The sequence below is a fragment of the Carassius gibelio genome, chromosome A3, assembly GCF_023724105.1.
Source record: "Carassius gibelio isolate Cgi1373 ecotype wild population from Czech Republic chromosome A3, carGib1.2-hapl.c, whole genome shotgun sequence".
In the NCBI taxonomy this organism is placed as follows: domain Eukaryota; kingdom Metazoa; phylum Chordata; class Actinopteri; order Cypriniformes; family Cyprinidae; genus Carassius; species Carassius gibelio.
The window spans coordinates 18,435,420-18,456,147 of record NC_068373.1 but is presented as its reverse complement, the minus strand read 5'-3'; the positions used below and the strand labels follow the sequence as shown (position 1 = coordinate 18,456,147).

Here is a 20,728-nt window from a genome sequence, read left to right as displayed (position 1 = left end):
TTTGTAAGAGCATTACACACTTTACAGTCACAAACTATAAAACAGAGTTTTCAGTTACCAGAGACTCATACAGAAGCAAAATAAGTCTATAAGGATATGATGATGAATGACACAACAGTGTTTTATGTTGCACAAAAGTGAACACAATGATAAACCACTAGCAGTTCTGCTCTAAAACATCTTGAATGAAAAGTAAAAATAAATAAATAAATAATAATAATAATAATAATTTTTACATAGGAAAATGAAAGTGCATATGAATCATATCATATTTTATTAAATTTTAAGAGGCCTTGAAAATTATGAAAATTATGTAGAATCGATTCATGTCCACTAGAGAACAATATCTAAAAATATAAACACGGCAAAGTCTCTAATAAGAGATATTAAGCCTTACATGAATATTTTTGTAGCCTGTAGATTTGATTAGTAGCTCTGTTTATGTAAATCTTATATTGCATATTTAAACAGCAGGCATGAGTCAGTTTATACATTCATCTGATCACTAGAGGGAGTGGAGAATCACTTCAGCTCATTCAAACTGTGCTGTGAAACAAACCATGATCTCTTCATCTTTAGTGTTGCTTCTGGCAGTGGTATCCTGTAAGTTTAGTCTACTTTGTGTTTTCTACATCATTTTGTTGCTATGAAGCTTGTCAACAGTTTTCAAACATCATGCTTTCTTATTAACAGGTATTATTTGATCTGATACAGGTATTGATTCATATGAATTCACTCAGCCTGAGTCTCTGACTGTCCGTCCTGATGCCACTCTGACTATCAACTGTAAAGTCTCCTATTCAGTTACAAGCTACGTTACAGCCTGGGTTCGTCAGCCTGCAGGAAAAGCTCTGGAGTGGATTGGAGTGATGTGGACTGATGGAAGCTTAGCCTACAAGGATTCCCTGAAGAACAGGTTCAGCATCACCAGAGACACTTCCAGTGACACAGTAACACTGCAAGGAAAGAACATGCAAGCTGAAGACACAGCTGTGTATTATTGTGCCAAACGTGCACAGTGACAGATGGCAACAGCTTCCCTGTACAAAAACATCATCATATTAACATTACCGTATTTATCATGTTTTGTCCTTTTAGGTTTTCACAACTGATATTCACTGATGCTCATCATTCACAGCTTAAATTAATTTGATGATATTTATGAGAAAAACCTAATATGCCTTTAATCAGTTGAAAAAATAAAAAATTACCTAATACAAAACTTAATAATTAGCTAAAATAAGCACTATAAATGTAAATTATGTTTAAAATAGAATCTCAATAAAATCCAATATAGTTTGCATGACTCCCATGAGGTTAGAAAGTCTGATGGTCAGTAAAGGTGTGACCGAGCTTGTTTTGACCCTGTTTTGCTGTTGTCTCAGAGGTGGGATAGATGTTTTCAGCACTGTTTGAGCAGCATTGAGGGTTTCAACCGATCTGTGTCAGTCAATGGACTGAAGTGCTTATTCTGTCTGTGATGTGAGTCCAGGAGGTCTAGACGTGAGCTGCTTGCTTAAACACCAATAGATGGCAGTAATCTATCACTTGGATTTATATTATCATATGGCACATCAAGGGTCAGTTAGAATTTTTTGAAGCATCGAAAATACATGTTGGTCCAAAAATAGCAAAAACTACGACTTTATTCAGCATTGTCTTCTCTTCCGTGTCTGTTGTGAGAGAGTTCAAAACAAAGCAGTGTAGTGATATCCGGTTCGCGAACGAATCATTCGATGTAACTGGATCTTTTTGAACCAGTTCACCAAATCGAACTGAATCATTTTAAACGGTTCGCGTCTCCAGTACGCATTAATCCACAAATGACTTAAGCTGTTAACTTTTTTAATGTGGCTGACACTCCCTCTGAGTTCAGACAAACTGAAACAAACACTGACTGAACTGCTCTGAAGAGAGAACTGAAGATGAACACCGAGCCAAGCCAGATAATGACTCGATCACGAGTCAAGAAACGGTTGCAAGGGTTTTCGGATCACCAGTAGTTCTTTCGGACAGTTCGATTTAAAACCGGTTGAAGAAAACGGTTCGCCGGTTCATAGACATAATGGCGTCATTGGCCATGATTGCCCTTGATTCAAGCCTTCAGTTTACCTGGGCTCATAAAATTAGCACAGAATCAGTTCAGAATCTATCACCAAAAGAATCAGTTCGGTTCAGACGCTCTGTGTGTCGGTCTGCTTCACACTGAATCACACATGCGCAGTATCATCAGCTCCTCGGTTCTCGAATCGGATGCGTCTGACATTTAATTGCAAGCAGCGATGCGATGGAAGAAACACTGAAGAATGGGAATTTAAATAGATCACATGTGACAAGACTGGAATGGTACACGTCAGGAACAGCTGACTGTCGGCTGATGCAAGCGTGACTAACGTGGCCAGACTGAACTAATGCAAAGCTCAGTTGATAAAAGCTCTTTGATATATATATATATATATATATATATATATATATATGTTTGGTTTTTATTCCACAGGTATCAATGGTGATGAATTCTGGTTAGATCAGTCACCTGCTGCGATAAAGAGACCTAGAGAAACAGTGAAAATCTCCTTTAAAACATCAGGTTTTACAATGACAGACTACTGGATGCAATGGATTTGAGAGACACCAGGGAAAGCTCTGGAGTGGATTGGGGGAGTTAACTCTGGCATAAGTTCTTGCTCTGATTATTTTATTTATGCAGACACCATGAAAAAATCAATTCACTATGAGTGAGGACGTGTCTCAAAGTACACAGTATCTTGAAGCCAAGAGTCTGAGAGAAGAGGACACTGCTGTTTATTACTGTGCTCAACGGACATCTGATGAAGCAGCTCTACAACAACTCAGAACAACTACAGTGAAAAAAGACCAAGCTGGTGGTTATTAAGCCTCTTATTAAGAAACTAAAATAGATAATTGGCAAATTACAGGCCCATTTCAAGTCTTCCATTAATGTCTAAAATTTTTTAAAAAGTTGTTTCTGCTCAATTGTGCTCCTTCCTGCAAAAAAAAAGATCTGTATGAAGAATTCCACCATAGCACAGAAACTGCACATGTTAAAATTACAAATGACCTGCTACTTGCGTCAGATTAAGGCTGCATCTCATTTCTAGTTTTACTTGATCTTAGTGCTGCAATCACCACCATAGATCATGACATACTCATAGATCGATTACAAACCTATACAGGTATTCAAGGGCAGGCTCTAACACAGAAACAACAACCATAAACATCTAACACAAACTGTTAGCAATATACAGTACATATAGATTTCTAATTTTTGAGACACTGTGGTTGTTGTTCATTCAACTAGAAAATAATTAAAACTTAAAAAAAGGTTCTTCCTACTACAACTATAAAAAAAACATTCATTTAAGTCTTTAAACATGCAAATGATTTCGTAGGAAGGATCAGTGCCACTCAGACTCTCAAAGGACTGTGTTATAAAGTCAGTCCTCAGTCAGTGTCTAGCTGCAGTGTCTTTTTATTTTATTCATTTGACAGTTTAAGATTGATAATGGAAATTATATTGTTTGGAGTTTTTCTTCAAGTGATTATTTCAAGTGAGAATAATTTCACTTCTCCCTATTATTATTGTCATTTCATTCTTCTAATTCATAAACATAATATTTTGTTGTTGTTGTTTTTTCAATGTTTTTCAGCTGTTAGTGGTCAGTCTTTGACCTCCTCAGAGAATGCTTTGAAAAATCCTGGAAGAACAGTGATTCTGTCCTGCACTGTGTCTGGAATCTCAATGAGCAGTCACTGGATGCACTGGATCCGCCAGCAACCAGGGAAAGGACTGGAGTGGATTGGATGTATAGATACTGGCTCAAGTGTATATTATGCTCAGTCTCTAAAGGGCAGGTTATCCATCACCAAAGACACCAGCAAAAACATGCTGTATTTAAAAGTGATTGACCTGAAGACTGAAGACACAGCTGTTTATTACTGTGCACGAGACTCACAGTCACACAAAAGACTACAGGACAGAACAAAAACTATTGAATGTTATCACTGAAGCAATAGCAAGCTCCCGCAGATTTTTTAGGGTGTTGTTTGAAACATTTAAATACTTTCTCATAAACAGTTTTTCAAATAAATAAGTGGAAAGGTCTGGAATGATTAAGGTACATCATAATGATCATAGATCCAATGCCTGGAGGGTTGATCAATGAGCAAAATACATAATCTGTACAGTTGCCATGCATAAGCATCTGCTAAATAAATCTGAAAATAATTTGGTATTGTTTGACTCAAACTCAATATTTTGATCATAACAACTCTAACACTACACACTAATCTCAAAGAGATTGTTTGCATAGGGACCAGTCTTAAATTTAGAATGCCTGCGATTTTAACAGACTAATAAATCAACATGTGTGCACTCTGTGAATGATTTGGTGATAGCCTACTTGATAACATCAGATTGCTCATCATTACAACAACACTTACCATATTATCGCAGACGATGCTGTATATCGCACACCCCAGATTCACACCTAGTCAAAGGTCTTTCTCACAGTTACACACCTAGTTAAGGGTCTTTCTCAAGGGCACCACAGTGGTATGGAAGAGGGAGGGGACAAATGCTGTTTTCCCCCAACTGATCTAATACCCATTTAAAGCAGAACATCTTTTACACAATAAAATAAAATGTAATGCATGTTATTACCTTTTTCTAATGTTTCATTCATCTTTCATCTTTTTTAAAAAAAAGGGTAACATAATCGTACTGAAACCGTAACTCTTAAACCATGATACAAACAGAACCATGAGTAACTTGAACTGTTACACCCCTAGTATGTTCCGAGTTGTACTGTTTCGTACATGTTGTCATAATTATTATTCAAATGTAGTTTGTTTTATTGATCAAAATATCATTGTTAATTACTGATGAGAGTGGGGAACTTCAGGGTATTTTTGGAAAAAGGGCAGGGGCTTGAGCCCGCAAAGCACCCCCTCTGCACATCCCTAAACAAAAGTAAACATAGATAAAGTAATATAACGTTTGTCAGTTACTAAAATAGAAGTTTCCTTTGTTTACTGTAATAATGCTCAAATGTAAATTATTTTGTGGGAAGGGTCAAAGTCTCCCAGACTCTTGCAAAACTAATATAAGCTGAACTTTCAGTCATTGCGTGTGTCCAGTGACTAAAACAAGTGCAGTGTAACCTATCACTGTTTTACTGTGGTAATGGAGATGTTACTGTATGGACTCCTGGTGATTATTTCATGTGAGAAAATCCCATTTGTTCTGGATTATTGATGAATTGTTCTAAAGCATCCAACATTCTTTGTTCCATGTTTTTCAGCTGTTAGTGGTCAGTCTTTGACCTCCTCAGATTCGGTGGTGAAAAAGCCTGGAGAATCAGTGACTCTGTCCAGCAATGGGTCAGGATTCTCAGTAGGCAGCTCTTACATGCACTGGATCAGTCAGAAACCAGGGAAAGGACTCGAGTGGATTGGCCGTATTGACACTGGCACTGGCACTATTTTTGCTCCGTCCCTACAGGGCCGGTTCTCCATCACAAAAGACACCGGCAAAAACATGTTGTACTTGGAGATAAAATGCCTGAGAACTGAAAACACAGCTGTTTATTACTGTGCAGGAGAGTCACAGTTACACAAAAGACTGCAACTCTCTTTTAAAACCTGTATGGTGCTTGTGAAGTCAATCAGACATGACTAGAACATTCATACCCCTGGGGAATTGAAGAGCTGTTCCCTTTGAGGATTCTCTGTCATTGGCCTCTTTCCCACACAAATAACATATGACATGTTTTAACATGTTTTAAATACATATGTAAACTAAATCAAGTGCAGAACATCAGAATATAATTCACTTACTGATTATTTAATGAAGGAGCAGGCTGAGCGGAAATATGGAGCTTTGTATTCATAATGTAAAAAAATAAACTACAAACCATATTGTAAGATATTTACTTGCTTGCAAATGTGAAATCGTTCTAAAAAATGGCCTGATTAAACTGAATTTTGCTGCTTTCATTGGAGAGAAGCATTCAAAAAATTCATTAGAACTATCCAATGAAAATTAGAAAGTCATAATTTTACATTTATCAACCTGACTATAATAGTTTAAGGAGTTTTCTTTTATACAGTGGCAACTGACTGGACAGCAAGGGAGACAGCACGTTCTGAGATTTAGCAGTTTAATTAGAGATTTCAGGTGGTTTACCTTTCGCTTACGATTTCAGCTAGATGGCACCCCAAGTATGCAAAGCATTTCTCATCACAATCTGAACACACAAATACATCCACTCCTCCCGGTCTGCAGCAATTCTACCAACTTCTTATGACAACAGGTTAATGAAGAAAATGCTGATTTTCAAAAGTAGGCATACTAGTATCTTTTTGATATTGTGGCCAAATCTGTCTGACCTCTGCATTGCTTGAGGATGTGCCAATCGCCTTCCTGCTATTGATCATCTTCTCAGAAAAGAAGGAAGCAAAATCATTGCATTTGCTGTCTGAGAGCATTTCAACGAGGAGCAAGGCTGGTGCAGTGATTGGAGATGAGCGACACCTGCCTCGCTCCTCGTTCCGTCCCTCGGCCCCGCCCCACTCGTCACAATCATCAATAACATTCTTAACTTTTGAGTTAAAGGAATCAAGGAGAATATCAACAGAATCTGTGGAAATGCTTGGTGTTAAAGATATAACCTCCATAAACAACTCGTTCTCATTAATGCATCTCCTTCTGACAGAGACAGATCTAGATTCAGTGGTAGCAGAGATCAATACATCAAAGAAAATACAGAAGTGACCAGATAGTGCTACGTCCTTAATAACAATGGATGAAATGTTTAGACCCCTACTGATGATTAAATCTAAAGTGTGTCCACTTTTGTGTGTGGTTCAATTCACATGCTGAATCATGTCAAATGTGTTTAGAACTATTATCATTTCTTTTGTAGTTTCGTTTTCTGCATAATCTATGTGAATATTAAAATCCCCTGCAATTGCAAACCAGTCAAACTCTGAGGAAATCATTGATAACATTTCTGTGACCTCTTCAACAAAGGCTGGAGAGTATTTTGGAGGCCTGTCAAATAATGATAAACATAATGGGTGGTGGAGCACCTTTCAGCACAATCCCTAGATATTCAAAAGACAAGTACTGACCAAATGACACTTGCTTGCATTGATAGACATCTTTAAATAGAGCAGCTACACCTCCACTTCTCCTATCGGTCCTGCAGATACTCATGAAAGTAAAGTTAGGAGGGGCTGCTTCATTGAGGAGTGTTGCACTGCAGCTGTCTTCTAGCCATGTTTTGTTTAGAAACATGAAATCCAGATTGTTTGTGGTTATAAAGTCATTCATTAGAAATTATTGATATTTTAGAGCAAATGTTTAAAAATGCTAACTTGATGACAGTGCTTTGTGTCTTTACATCAATCTTAGTTTCAGCATACAAGCTATGCTAATATCGAGGCGATGCGTGAAAACAGCTGCGAGAGGATACACCCTGCTTATTAGCGGTCTCTCTTTGGTTGAGAGGTCCTCTCTTCATACTCACTCCTTGCCATCTAAGCTAAGCTAAGCTCTGTGTAATTTCTGAAATCCACATGGTGGTAAGTGTGCACGTTGAACACTTTACGCACTTTCTAAAATCCACATAAGTTGTAAGTGCGCATGCTGAACAGTTTGCACACTTTCTAAAATCCACATAAGTGATGGGTGTGCACGCAAGACTCTGCACATTTTCTGAAATCCTCTATGGTAAGGTATGGTATGTATTAGCTTAGTTTCCTTTCTTTGAGTTGGTTAGATCCCGGTACCTTGGGCTCCACTTGATCAGTGTGTCTGTTAACATACTTTGAAGCATCACTCCCCTCAGCATTGAGGGTTATTGTGAGCATGGTGCTTCCTTTCTGGTGCGCGAGTTCTCTCTCCTTCTGAGGAGTTGAATTCCTTGCTCCATGGGCTGTTCTTACCAAAAGGGTTGCTTATGAGTGTGCTCCTCTCACATGAGAGTTGAGTTCTCCATTTTTCCAGAGCACCTGGAACCAGCAGCATCAGGTGAACTAGATCCTTCTTCCGCCTCTCTGATGTTCTGAGTTTTTGGCTAGCTTGCAGTACGTTTACCCTTCTGATTCATGATGTAGGTTGAGCACCCTGTCTCATTGAGATCTGGGTTTATGCTCCCTCAGCTAGGTAACCTAACGTTAGCCATTCTAGCATTGGAACATCCTGTAGGTTGAGCCCACTCTCTCGTTGAGAACTGGGTGTGTTGCTCCCTCAGCTAAGTAAAATACTGCTAGCTGTTCCAGCATTGGAACATGCAGAACCTCAAGCCCCCCCTCTCATTTGAGAGCTGGGTCTTTGCCCCTCCTCTCAGCTTGATATGTACTGATAGCCACTCCAGCATTATACCATAGATTGAGTTGATGACTCTCAAACAGATTGCCTTGAAAGCCCCTCAGAAAATCCATGTTATAGTAATCCCTTTAAAGTAATTTATTCTTGATTCCAAGCCTTGAGCTCTAACCTGGGCCCAGGAGTCTGGCCCTAACAGGTAAGTTTGGGTATATAGCCTAGGCCTTTGTGCCGTAAGGGATACTGTCATGGACAGCCGTCTAACGTCACAGGGGCAACTCCCATGGAAATGGTAGAGTTGGAACTTAGTTCTCACCATGGTCCTGGCCTGCACTCCCCTCAGCATGGTTGCATGGGTATACTGTTCCCCATATTGACCCCTAGAGGATGCAGTTCAAAGTTTGCTTGAAAGGGAATGTTTTTGGTTACTTATGTAACAATGGATCCCTGAGTAGGGATGAGACACTACGTCCTCTAGCTTCCTGTCAGGCTTTAGACGCAAGCTTCAGATGAAGAAGTGAATGACGTGTTCTCTCAGCACCTATTTCTACTGTAGTTGCACTGGCAGTGACATCATGGGCTGTTGCCAGCCAACATGTTGTAGGTGTTATTCAATGTATGCTTCAGACACAGGTCACAACGAGGCATCCCCCATAGTGACCCCTAGAGGACGCAGTGTCTCGTTCCCTACTCAGGGATGTTCAATAGAGGTCAATATGAAAATGTAGTAATAACTGATAATTAAGTCAGATACATGTGTGTTTTTTTTTTTTTTATACCAGGGGCTTTGGTGTGAAACGATTCACTTCATAAACCACCATAAAAACATGGAAATTTTGTTTTAGTTGATTTAATCAACTGAATCCTGGCTACTGGTTCTACATAATTTGTTAAGGTGCACAGTGATCTTTCTCAGTCACATAGCTTCCATTTGACTTTCAATGGGGTTAAGATCAGCACTCCGTTGTGACCAATTAATATATGAAAATAATTTATACTTCTCCCTGAATCACTCTTTCACAGTTTGAGCCTGATGAATCTTGACATTGACATCCTGGAATATGTACATGGGTATGTCTTCCAACATGGTTGTCTGAGAAAAAAAAAATCCTACATACTGTATCATTTAAGGTTAAGAGAAATGTTGTCAATCACTGCAAAAATAATAAATAAGTATTTGCTTATTTAAATCCAAATGCCTTTTTCTTTTTTTGGCCAGGCAGTGTATTTGAACAATTAATTGCAACATGATAATATAATTTAATATTTTTGATGACCATACAGAATTTCACTTAGACTTTACGCAATATAATTATCTTCTCATCTCATTAATGTATGTAAGTCGATTGTTTATGTTTATTATTATTATTGTTATGTTTTAATTTTGAAATTATACCAACATTTTTAAACCTACTTTTTCATTGAGAAGTCAGTATGCAAATGTATTGATCACAGATACTAAAGTCAGATGCATTTGTGTGTTCTGATACCAGGGGCTTTGTTTTTGTGATGGACTGTCTCTCTGTGTATGACTGGTGCACAGTATTTCAGCCCATGACAAAAAGGTCAGAAGCATCTGTAAATTAATGATTAGTTAATCTATAATGTGCAATCAAATAGATGTATCTCTATCATAATTCTTCAGACTTAATACAGATAAATAATATTATATTTAATACAGTATTTATTACATGACCAAACTACACTATACATTATGACACAAACTGCCTTCAACAGTTGCCATTTAGCAGTTTTTATCTAACACTCACACACAAATATAAATAAGGGCATTATAATAGATATTAAATGACAATAATGTACAACAATGTTAAGGGTCACCTGACAAATACATCATATTTCCTACAACAGTTTCACATAAAACTTAACCATATACTGAACTTCATTCACAGCTATTAGAAACATCATGAACAAACACACAAAGATTAGATGCAGTGAATGAGATTGTGCTATTTATGATATAAGGTTGCTTTATCTTTATTTTAACTGAAATGGCTGTTTATCTAATATAATGTTAACAGATCAGATAGATGCTTCAAACCAAATATGCAGGTGTTCCATGGTGATACTATCAGAATTAAACCTCTGAGCTCCTGAATGATCTGTTAAAATTACCTTATGCTTTTCTTCTCTAGATGCTCTCTGACATTTGGTGTTTAAGGATGGCATTATATTTTTCATCAAGCATTTCATATTTAATTAGTTTAAAACATGCTATCAAGAGTTTAATCTCTTCTTTAATTTATAATTAAAATCTATTGAATCATTATCAAAAATACAACTAAATTCTAAATTCTTCTTAAAACACAGATCTCACATCTTTTTTAATTAAAACATAAAATTTTAGAAGACCATTATAAGTTACCTCATAAATACAATTATTAATACCCCACTTGTATTTAAACACCTATCTCTTCTGTATATAATCCAATTAAATTGGTAAAATTTACGATTTACATTTTTCCTTTCTTTTTGGAGTATTAAAAGCTCTTGGTGCATAAAGAAGATCTGTAAAGTTTCAAAGTCTCAAACCCAAAGAGATATTCTTTATAAAAGTTAAGGCTCGTCCACACCCCGCTTAAGTGCATTGTTCCTGGTCTGTTGTGAGTGCTATTGCTGTGACTGTTGACATATGATGCCGCTAACGTGTTTTCTTTTCACTTATTAGCTACTTGTTAAAAAGGCCATTATAGCTTTAAGAATAATACATCTTCTGATCAAATCTCTTTCTCTATTTTACTGAGACTGAGGGTGCTTTCACATCTCTAGTTCTGTTCATTTGGTCCGAACCAACCGAACCACGGGGGAATACGGGACCGTACTGGAGGTCACAGCCTCAGTGCACCAAGGAGGAAATGTGTAACTAGGGGGTGTCTACCCACTGACTGACCATTGAAAGGGACGTGGTAAGCAGCTATGGCCGCCACGTACACCTTTAAGGTGGAGTGAGTTAACTCCGCAGAGAGCCTAGCTTGGAGAAACTCAAGAACTGTACCAACTGGGCAGTTAACAGGGTCAAGCTGGCGGTCTCTGCACCATGAGGTGAAGACTTTCCACCTTAGGGTGTACAGTTTCCTCGTAGAGGGAGCTCTGGATTGGAGGAGGGTCTCAACAACCTCAGTTGAGAGACCGGAAGCTATGAACTGTGCCCCCTCAGGGGCCACACCCACAACTTCCACAGCTCCGGGCGAGGGTGGATTATTTTGCCCTGCGCCTGAGAAAGTAGATCTGTCCTGATCGGAATCTCCCATGGAGAGCCGTCGAGGAGAGAAACCAGATCTGCGAACCATAATCGGCCCGGCCAGAACGGGGCTACTAGCAACAGACAGACCCCGTCCTGGCGTACTCTCGCCAGAACTCCCGGGAGCAGAGCAATGGGGGGAAAGGCGTACAGACGAAGCCTCGGCCAGGTCTGTGACATGGCATCTAATCCCAGTGGAGCTGGGTGAACTAGAGAGAACCAGAGGGGACATTGTGATGTCTCTTGAGTCGTGAAGAGGTCCACCTGAGCTTTGCCAAATATCTGCCATAGCGTTACACGGCGACCAAGAGCTCCCAACACCGGGCCCTGATTCAAGAACCAAGGTTTCTTCCATATGTCTAAGGCATGAAGGCATTGCCGCGTGACCTTGATAGTTCGTAATGGATTTCCCCTCAGTGAAAACCCCTTGATCTTGAGCCTCCACTGCAGGGGTCTCATGTGCAGGAGGCCAAAAGGTATCACATTGGACGCAGCTTCCATGAGCCCTAACAGTCTCTGAAACTGCTTGACAGTGAGTGACTGGCCTTCTCTGACTCTCTTGACTGAGGAAAGGATTGACTCAATCCGAGCAGGAGACATACGTACCTGCATCATGGTCGAATCCCACACTAAGCCTAGATAGATGGTTCTCTGAACTGGAGAAAGTACACTCTTCTTGGCATTCAGTCTCAAACCCAGCTCCCCCATATGGGCGAGAACAACATCTCGATGTCGAACCGCCATCTGCTCTGATTGAGCTAAAATCAACCAACCGTCGATATAGGTCAGAATGCGGATGCCCTGCATATGGAGTGGTTCCAGAGCCGCATCTACACATTTCGTGAACATGCGGGGTGAGAGTGCAAGGCCGAAGGGAAGTACTCGATATTAATAGGCTTTGCCACCGAAAGTGAACCTCAGAAACTTCCTGTGTTGCGGAAGGATGGATATGTTGAAGTATGCATCTTTGAGATCTATTGTGACAAACCAGTCCTCGGATCTGATTTGAGCCACAACCTGTTTGACAGTGAGCATTTTGAACTTCAGTGACATTACTGAGAGGTTTAATTGATGTCAGTCTAAGATTGGACGCAACCCCCCATCCCTCTTTTGGAACTATGAAATACCAGCTGTAAAACCCGGACACCCTGTCTAGAAGAGGGACCACCTCAATGGCCGCCTTCCTTAATAGGGTATTCACTTCTTGTTCCATCACCAGAGCCTGCTGGGGGGCCGACAACTGTCGGTGTAACCCCATTGAACATCGGCGGTGGATGTCCAAACTGAATACAATAGCCTCTTTCTACTGTGTACAGGACCCATTGAGATACATTTGGCAGTAATTTCCACGCTGCTAAATGATGTACTAAGGGAATCAGTCTCTCAAGACTGATCTCTGGTGTAAGAGGCCCCTGAAAGGGTGGCGAGCTTCCCAGCTCCGCTACGCTCATGGGCGGACATAACTGGGAGTGATGCTCGTGGGAGACTGCTGCACCCTGAAGCTCTGGCAGGGTTGGCATACCGGCATCTAGAGGACACTGGGGTGAGACGGGCCCCATATAATGAGGTGGACACCGCTCTACTCCAGTGAGGGCTACCCTCAGGGTCACTGCACCTCTGGCGTCAGGACCTCTTTGTCGAGGACTTCCCAGCTTCGATAATTGCATTGATTTAGCTTTGGAAGTCCCCATCTCAGAGCTTTTGAACTTCGCAGTATGAGGAGCTTGCCTGTGGCGTGGGTATCTTCCGCCCAGATAACCCACAAGAGTGACGAGGGAGTAAACTCTGGAACGCTGCCGCCTGTTTGCGTGCCTTCTGGAACCTATTGACGACAGTATAGACTGTGTCGCCGAACAGGCCCGAGGCTTGAAGCGGGGCGTCCAGGAGGCAGACCCTATTATGCTCTCTTATCTGTGACAGGGTCAGCCATAAATGCCTCTCTGCTGCCAACAAGGCTGCCATAGACCGCCCAATCACGCTTGCGGTCCCTTTGGTGGTGCGGAGGGAGAGATCAGCGGTCCGGCTAATCTCTGCGATATCGTCGGACTTGATCCCCTCTACCTCATCTAAATCTCTCAGCTGGTCAGCTTGATATGCTTGGAGGATGGACATAGTGTGAAGGCACACCCCCGCCTGACCTGCTGCCACATTGCCCTTGCCCATTAACATAGATGTTGTTTTTAACGGTTTCGTGGGCAAGGCCGGAGCCTTCAGAGACGATGCCGAACTGGGTGACAGATAGCTCGCAAGCGTCTGCTCAACCCGGGGCATTGCTCTGTACCCTCGCTCATCGAGCCCCGCGACATTGCCGTAATACACAGATTACACATGAATTCAGAGTTGATCTTGCCAAAGGCGTTTCCCAAAGCGCTTGACGCAGCTCCCATTCCTGAAGAGGAACCTTTATTAATCACTGAGTTGTTGTGGTGACAAATAAACGGGTTACTCTCAGATTATCCATCTTTGACCACGTATTTTACCGGACACCCTGTGGTGGTTAGTTATGTGTCGTTCTTGAACGATTTGTTCATTTTGAATGAATCTTTAATGTGACTAGGGAAGAAGGTCTAGGGGAGTCATCTAGGTGAGTGATTCGTTCAGTCGCGTATGCGCAATATGCGCAATAGTCTATACTAGATGTGTTGGGGAAGTAACAAGTAACATTTTAATTACATTTTGCTAAAATGAACGAAATGACTCAAAACTCATTTTTTCAAACTCATTTTTTCACTTCTACTAAATATTGTAGAAACTTGATTTTCTGTAAAGTTGCTTTGCAACGATTTGTATTTGTAAAAAGCACTATACAAATATACTTGAATGAAATTATACAGAAGTTGGATGGCCAATGTATGTTTATAAATAAGAAACAACCACAGGGGGTCTTAAAAAACTTTTTGTATGTAGAACTACTTCCTTCAGGCATGTATATATTTTTGCCCTGAGTGCTCTGTCCTGGTTGTCTTAAACTCTGCCGGCTTCACCTTAGCCTCCCACACTGCCTGCTCTGCCCTGCCCTTTTGATCCACCACAGACTGCAGGCTTTCTTACACTCCATAGGCCTGGCCTACCATCCCTCCCCCTGTTCCACCTTTGCTCCAGCATCCTTCGGAACTTTTGATGTAATATAAGTATTTTCTTTTTTCTTATTTTTTTTTCTTTTTGGGAGCATATGCAATCCACTCCTTAAGTGGGGGGCTATGTGTCGCTGTGTGTGTTAGGCCCCTGGCTGCTGTTTGCCTTGTTTGTTTTCACGGCAACACTTATTAGTTGTCAGTGATTAATCAGTCTCACTATGTTGCATGTTATATATAAATAGCCCTTTTTTTTCACTTGTATTTTTTCAGGCAATGTTTGCAGTTCATTTTTGTTTGTCTCCGTGGTCTTTGTGTTCCTCTGTGTTTCAGTAAACCCCTTGCTTTTATATTCACCTGCATTCCTTGTTCCCAGCGTTACAATAACATGAATGACTGCTGAGGACTGCAAAGAGATATCTCTGCAAAGAAAGATGAAAAGTAAATCGCTGAAAGTAAAAATAATGTTTACAACCTAGTTTTAGTCCGTTTCGATATAAACAATTTTATATTTTGAAGACAATACGTAGCCTAATTGTTGTTTGGATGGATGGATGGATGAATGAAAAAATTCTTTGGTTAATTAATGTTATTACTATAGCCTATTTTTTTTTTTCTTTTAAATATGTGTGTCTTATATTATCCAATGTTTTGGATAATATAAAAAAATTAGTACTGTATCAAATCATATTTCTGATCCACATGAGACTTTTTCATTGAATCCGTTTAAAAAATTATAATAACAAATGAGTGGTTTGAGTTTTTGCTGTTTCTTGTGGTTTTTTGTTTAGCAACTCAAAGGCACCAGTCACTGTGTCAAACTATTTCGACTACTGGGGGGCAGGAACCAAAGTCACCGTTTCCTCAGGTAAGATATAGTTGATATTTTCTGTTAATCCATTTTTATGCACTTTAAAGATGTAGGTAAATAGTCTTATCACAAAATAACATCCAGACGTAGCCTAAAAAAAAAAAAAAGAAAAAAAAAGGATAACAGTGAAAAAAGGGAGCGTCGGTAACCGTAAACAGTGCCGAGTAAAAAGCTCAGATTAAAGAAAGCGCGCAATAAAATGTCTTCAAAGTTATTAAAGTATTAGGGTTATGGTATGGCTCTCATCGTGAACCTTACCGTTGTGACGGTGCCTTTGACTACTGGGGAAAGGGAACAACAGTGACTGTAACATCAGGTAAGTAGATTTTTGTTTAGGTTTACGAGCCAAACAACAAAATGCATGTTTATTAACACACTATTTAGTCCACTAAATGTATATATAATGTAAGAAGTCAAATTCATGTTTTTCATAAACGTTGGCATTAGCTATGTTTTAAACATAAAAGTAAAACTAAACTTAGCCTACAGACCGCTTGTCCGTTTTGCAAGAATAAACCTCATCAAAAAGATAGGCTACATAGTCGAATTTGTGGGTTGGGATAATAAATGAAAGTGACTTGTCATGCATAGGCTCATAGCTATTTTTGTACAATATCCATGCGTAAAATTGTCAGTGTGACGATGCTTTTGACTATTGGGGAAAACTGAGCGTTGCATTTTTATACTGCGGTGTTAATAATATTGTGTAACTGGGCTTTCGACTACTGGGGAAGCGGCACTAAAGTCATCGTAACAAACGGTAAGATTTTATTATTAGTTGCAAGATCAGTTCAATCGTAGCAAAATAAGACAAAATGTCAACATGTGTGTTATTGTTTGCAGTTTTATTATATATTGAGAGTTTCCTATTAATTGTTGTCAGATGAATGGTTATTTCATTTCTCATAAAATGTAGCTTGCATGTGTTGGTTTAATCTGCGCAAATAGACGCTGAAAAGCCAAAGTATACAGTATAAATAAGACAAAAAAAAATGTGTCTCGTGCGTTTAAACTTTCTAAACTGATTCAGCCATTACGTGTTATAATTTAAAATGACAGATTACATACCCTGTTAAGAAATAATTAAGATGTTTTAAACAAATAAATGAATAAAACAACGCTGTATATCTTTATTTAATAAATATTTGCAATTACAAATAGATTTAATTATAACGTTTTCGCATTCCAACGATTCCAAGGTCACAAACTGCTATATAGTCCGCTTATTTAAAATTTTCAGAAGGTTTGGATTGTTTTTATTCTATTTCGTTTATTTGCTTTAACTTAGACATTTCATGAACCGATTAATTTAAAACAAACTGAAAAGTAATTATGCAGTCAAAAAATCCAGTTATAAATTAGTTTAGATATATAACACTTTATTTATTATAGCATCCAAGATAAATAAATATTTCACCCAATTCACAAGATTTTGTGTGTTATCATCCGGGAAACCTGTTTCAAAATAGCTGTGCTAGTGTTCTGTCTTTCTGGTCAGCACAATTTCAAATCAATATTTAATATCTATGTACATATTTGTTAAGTAATTGTGTGCAGCATTGATCATTAGGCTACTGCAAAGTTAACAGGACTTCAATGCAAAGTATACCAGTTTAACTCAATCATTTTGTTTTATTTTATTTAGTCATCTGATATTGATTTGATAATTTCCATATTTTAATTTATTCATGAATTTATCAATTCAGTCATTCAAGATGTAGCCTTGCTATCTAATAGGCCTAATAGTGTTGCATACCGGTATGTCTTGGCTACGTTATATATAGGTTGTATTTTTTTTCTGAGAAAGATGCCATGTCTCTACAGCTCAACCATCTGCACCAAAGTCAATCTTCGGCTTGTCTCAGTGTACTTCTGATTCTGATGGGTTCCTCACTATCGGCTGCTTGGCAAGAGGTTTCTCACCTGCGGACTCGCTTACTTTCAAATGGAAGGATTCTGCTAAAAAAGAGTTGAGTGGTTTTGTGCAGTATCCGGCGTTTGGACCCGATGGAGATTATACCCAAATCAGCCATCTGCGCGTGAGGAAAAGTGATTGGGATCCTAAAAATCCTTACACATGCGAAGCTTCAAGTTTTGGAGTCACTAAAGAAACTCCTCTTGCTCCATCACGTGAGTTACATTTCTAAAATGTCTAACATTTTACATTAGCTACCTCATGTGTCTCTGTTTTCTCTTGCTGTTGGATTAAGATTATGCTGTGGTTTCTTTGTGGAGATTCATGTTTGAATGGGAATTTTAGCACACTCTTTGGTTTATTTAACCTCTCAACTTCCTGTTATATATTGGTGAATGTCATGTGGTTGTTCTTTATCAAAGTCCAATGTCAGTCAATGTTTACACCAGCTGAGAACACCAAGGCTACAAATATAAAGAGTCCAAAAAACACTAGAACGGAAAGAGCTACATGATTTCTTGAATTAATTGAGTACCCTGAGGCTTTCAGAAATACTTAATTTCTGAGTCTGTGTCAGGGAATGCAATGACATATGAGATTTTCCCCCCACTGTATAAACCAAAATATAAATATAAAAAAAATAAAATGTTGTGTGTGTGTGTATAGATATATATATATATATATATATATATATATATATATATTTATATATAGCATTTAACATTGACTTTCAAACTCAACTACAAGCGCATCTTATTCGCTTGCTTAAAAGTCATGTTGCACTATTTTATTTAGCTTTTCATGTCCTCTCTGCTTTCTCCTGAATGTTGCCAGCCCCACCACCAGATCAGCGTGCTGATGTGTACTTAACAGTACCTACAAAACCGGATTTAGACAATGGAACTGCAACCTTCATGTGTTTAGCCCAGCGGTTTTCACCTAAAACATATGCGTTTAAGTGGTTTCAGGATGGTCAGGAGGTGACAGATGAAATAGACAAATATGAAAAAAGTGAGAAGAAAGGCTCAATAACTGAATACAGTGCCATAAGCATTTTGCAAATCAGTGCCAACAAATGGCAGCCAAACAGCAAAATTAAGTGTGAGTTTGTGCACAAGGCAGGAAGTGAAGATATTGAGGCACAATATGCAGGTATGTTTTCTATCGAGAATGTGTTTGTTTTGAAAATAGTTTCGTACATTTTTTTAAATATAAATATTATGTTTACGTCTCCCCAAACCTGTCTGCTTTTTGTCCCCAGCTCCTATTCAAGACTGCACCGATATTGCTGTTGATATAGTGCCTCCCTCCCTTGAAGACATGCTGAAAAATAGACAAGGAGTGCTGAAGTGCAAAGCTTCAGCAGACAATCCAGGTTTCACCAAAATAACAATAGAAGCGAATAATAATATCATCGCTGAAGCAACAGTAACGGAAAACTTAAAAGTTGTGGAACTTGACGCCCCGATTGGCTATGAGGAATGGAGCAATGGCACTGAATTTGCATGCACCGTTGAACACAAAGAACTAGCAGAGCCCAAGCGAACTAAGTTCATCAGAGAAAATGGTATGGGTTTTTTTTTTTTTTTTGTAAAACATCATGCAGTTTTACAAGGTCTCTTGATTTTATTTTTCATTCCAATTGATGTTAATATAGTTTTAGGAAAAAAAAAATTATAATCATAAGAGAATGACTCATTCTGGTCTTAATTCTGATCTTGTTCCACTAGGTAAAGAACCCAAGAGACCCTCTGTTTACATGTTAGCACCCCCAGAGCACAAAGAGGGTGACAACATGACCCTGACATGTTATTTGAAGAACTTCTATCCCAAAGAGGTGTTTGTGTCTTGGCTTGCTGATGATGAACCTGTGACTCTTGGGTACAGTTACAATACTAGCCTGCCTGTTCAGAATGATAAATACTTCTCCATCTACAGTCAGCTAACAGTTAATTATTCAGAGTGGAAGAGCGGTACAGTGTTCAGTTGTGTCGTGTACCATGAAAGCATTGATGAAAAAATGCGCGTACTGACAAGATCTATTGATGATAATATTGATAAGGCAGGTGTCATTAATCTAAGTATGAATACCCCTGCATCTTGCAAGGAGTAGAGCATTGTTTATGTGGTGTCTTCCTGTTACGCTTGTTAAATGTTCATCTTGTGTTCTTTCCTTTTTTTCTTCCTGTTCTTGAGTTACATGTCCATGTTTGTAATTGTGTTGGTCTTTAATGTTTGTTGCTCCTTGCTTTCATGCATATTACATTTAGGAAAAGACTAATAAAAAAGAAACAAAGCATAATTCCCGTGCATTTAATTTATGTTATTATACCAGTTTCATATTTCTTTGACACAGCATATGTGAGCATGAAAGATCACAGACATCAAAAAATAACATCACTCCACAGAAATTGAGAACCAAAATGATATATTAATATTGATATATTGATATATTGATATATGAATAAATTAATACATATATTTATATAATTTGTTTATCTAATTTTGAAAGTATTTAAGAAATACCTATAAAAACATAAAACATATTTAAAATATATATATACAATTTAATGTATAACTTTGCAGAAAAAGAGACAAAATGTCATTAAAATTATACCATTAGTTGGCACATAATATGCATAATGATGGGAGGAAATGTTTGTCAGTGTATGTGTTGTGTGTGTGTGCTCTTGTTTTGTGACATATCAGGACACAACTCTGTATAATAACATGGGTATGACACGGGTATTACAAGGAGAGGGAGACTTATCAGGACATAACCCATGTCCCCATTTTTCAAAACGCTTATAAATCATACAGAATGAGTTTTTTTTGAGAAAGTAAAAATGCACAAAGTTTCCTGTGAGGGTTAGGTGAAGGGTTGGTGTAGGGCTATAGAATATACAGTTTGTACAGTATAAAAACCATTACGCCTAAACGTGTGTGTGTGTATATATTGTATTTCGCCCAAAGAGATAATGCAGATAAAGAAATTAGTTCAATTATTAGAGATTGATAGTTTATAGCCACATCAGTTCTTCTGCAGCATGCCAAGACACATTCAACTGACTTATTTGAGCTTGTCAGGGTCACCTTTCCTTAATCAGATTTCCATTGGGTTTGAATTATTTAGTAAACATGCTACATAATTAACAAGATAATAAACTGAAAAATGGCAGATGAAAATACAATATAATTCATTCAAGGTTCTTTCTCTGTCACAATATTCTAATTGATTAATAAGAGAACATCCTAGACT

At 38.6% G+C, this 20,728-nt stretch overlaps 1 long non-coding RNA gene and 1 gene segment (V, D, J or C); both read left to right on the top strand.

Moving 5' to 3' along the window:
- The first annotated feature begins 465 nt into the window (after positions 1-465).
- On the top strand, positions 466-19,771 carry LOC127950680 (Ig mu chain C region membrane-bound form-like). The segment is given in 7 exon segments: positions 466-603; positions 715-1,011; positions 15,492-15,551; positions 17,379-17,684; positions 18,304-18,621; positions 18,731-19,036; positions 19,200-19,771. Coding segments are annotated over 7 exon segments (1,713 nt in total).
- Positions 2,463-4,250, top strand: LOC127950688 (uncharacterized). Its single transcript, XR_008152513.1, has 2 exons — positions 2,463-3,569; positions 3,669-4,250. It is a non-coding gene; the product is annotated as an uncharacterized LOC127950688 (long non-coding RNA).
- Positions 19,772-20,728: the final 957 nt, after the last annotated feature.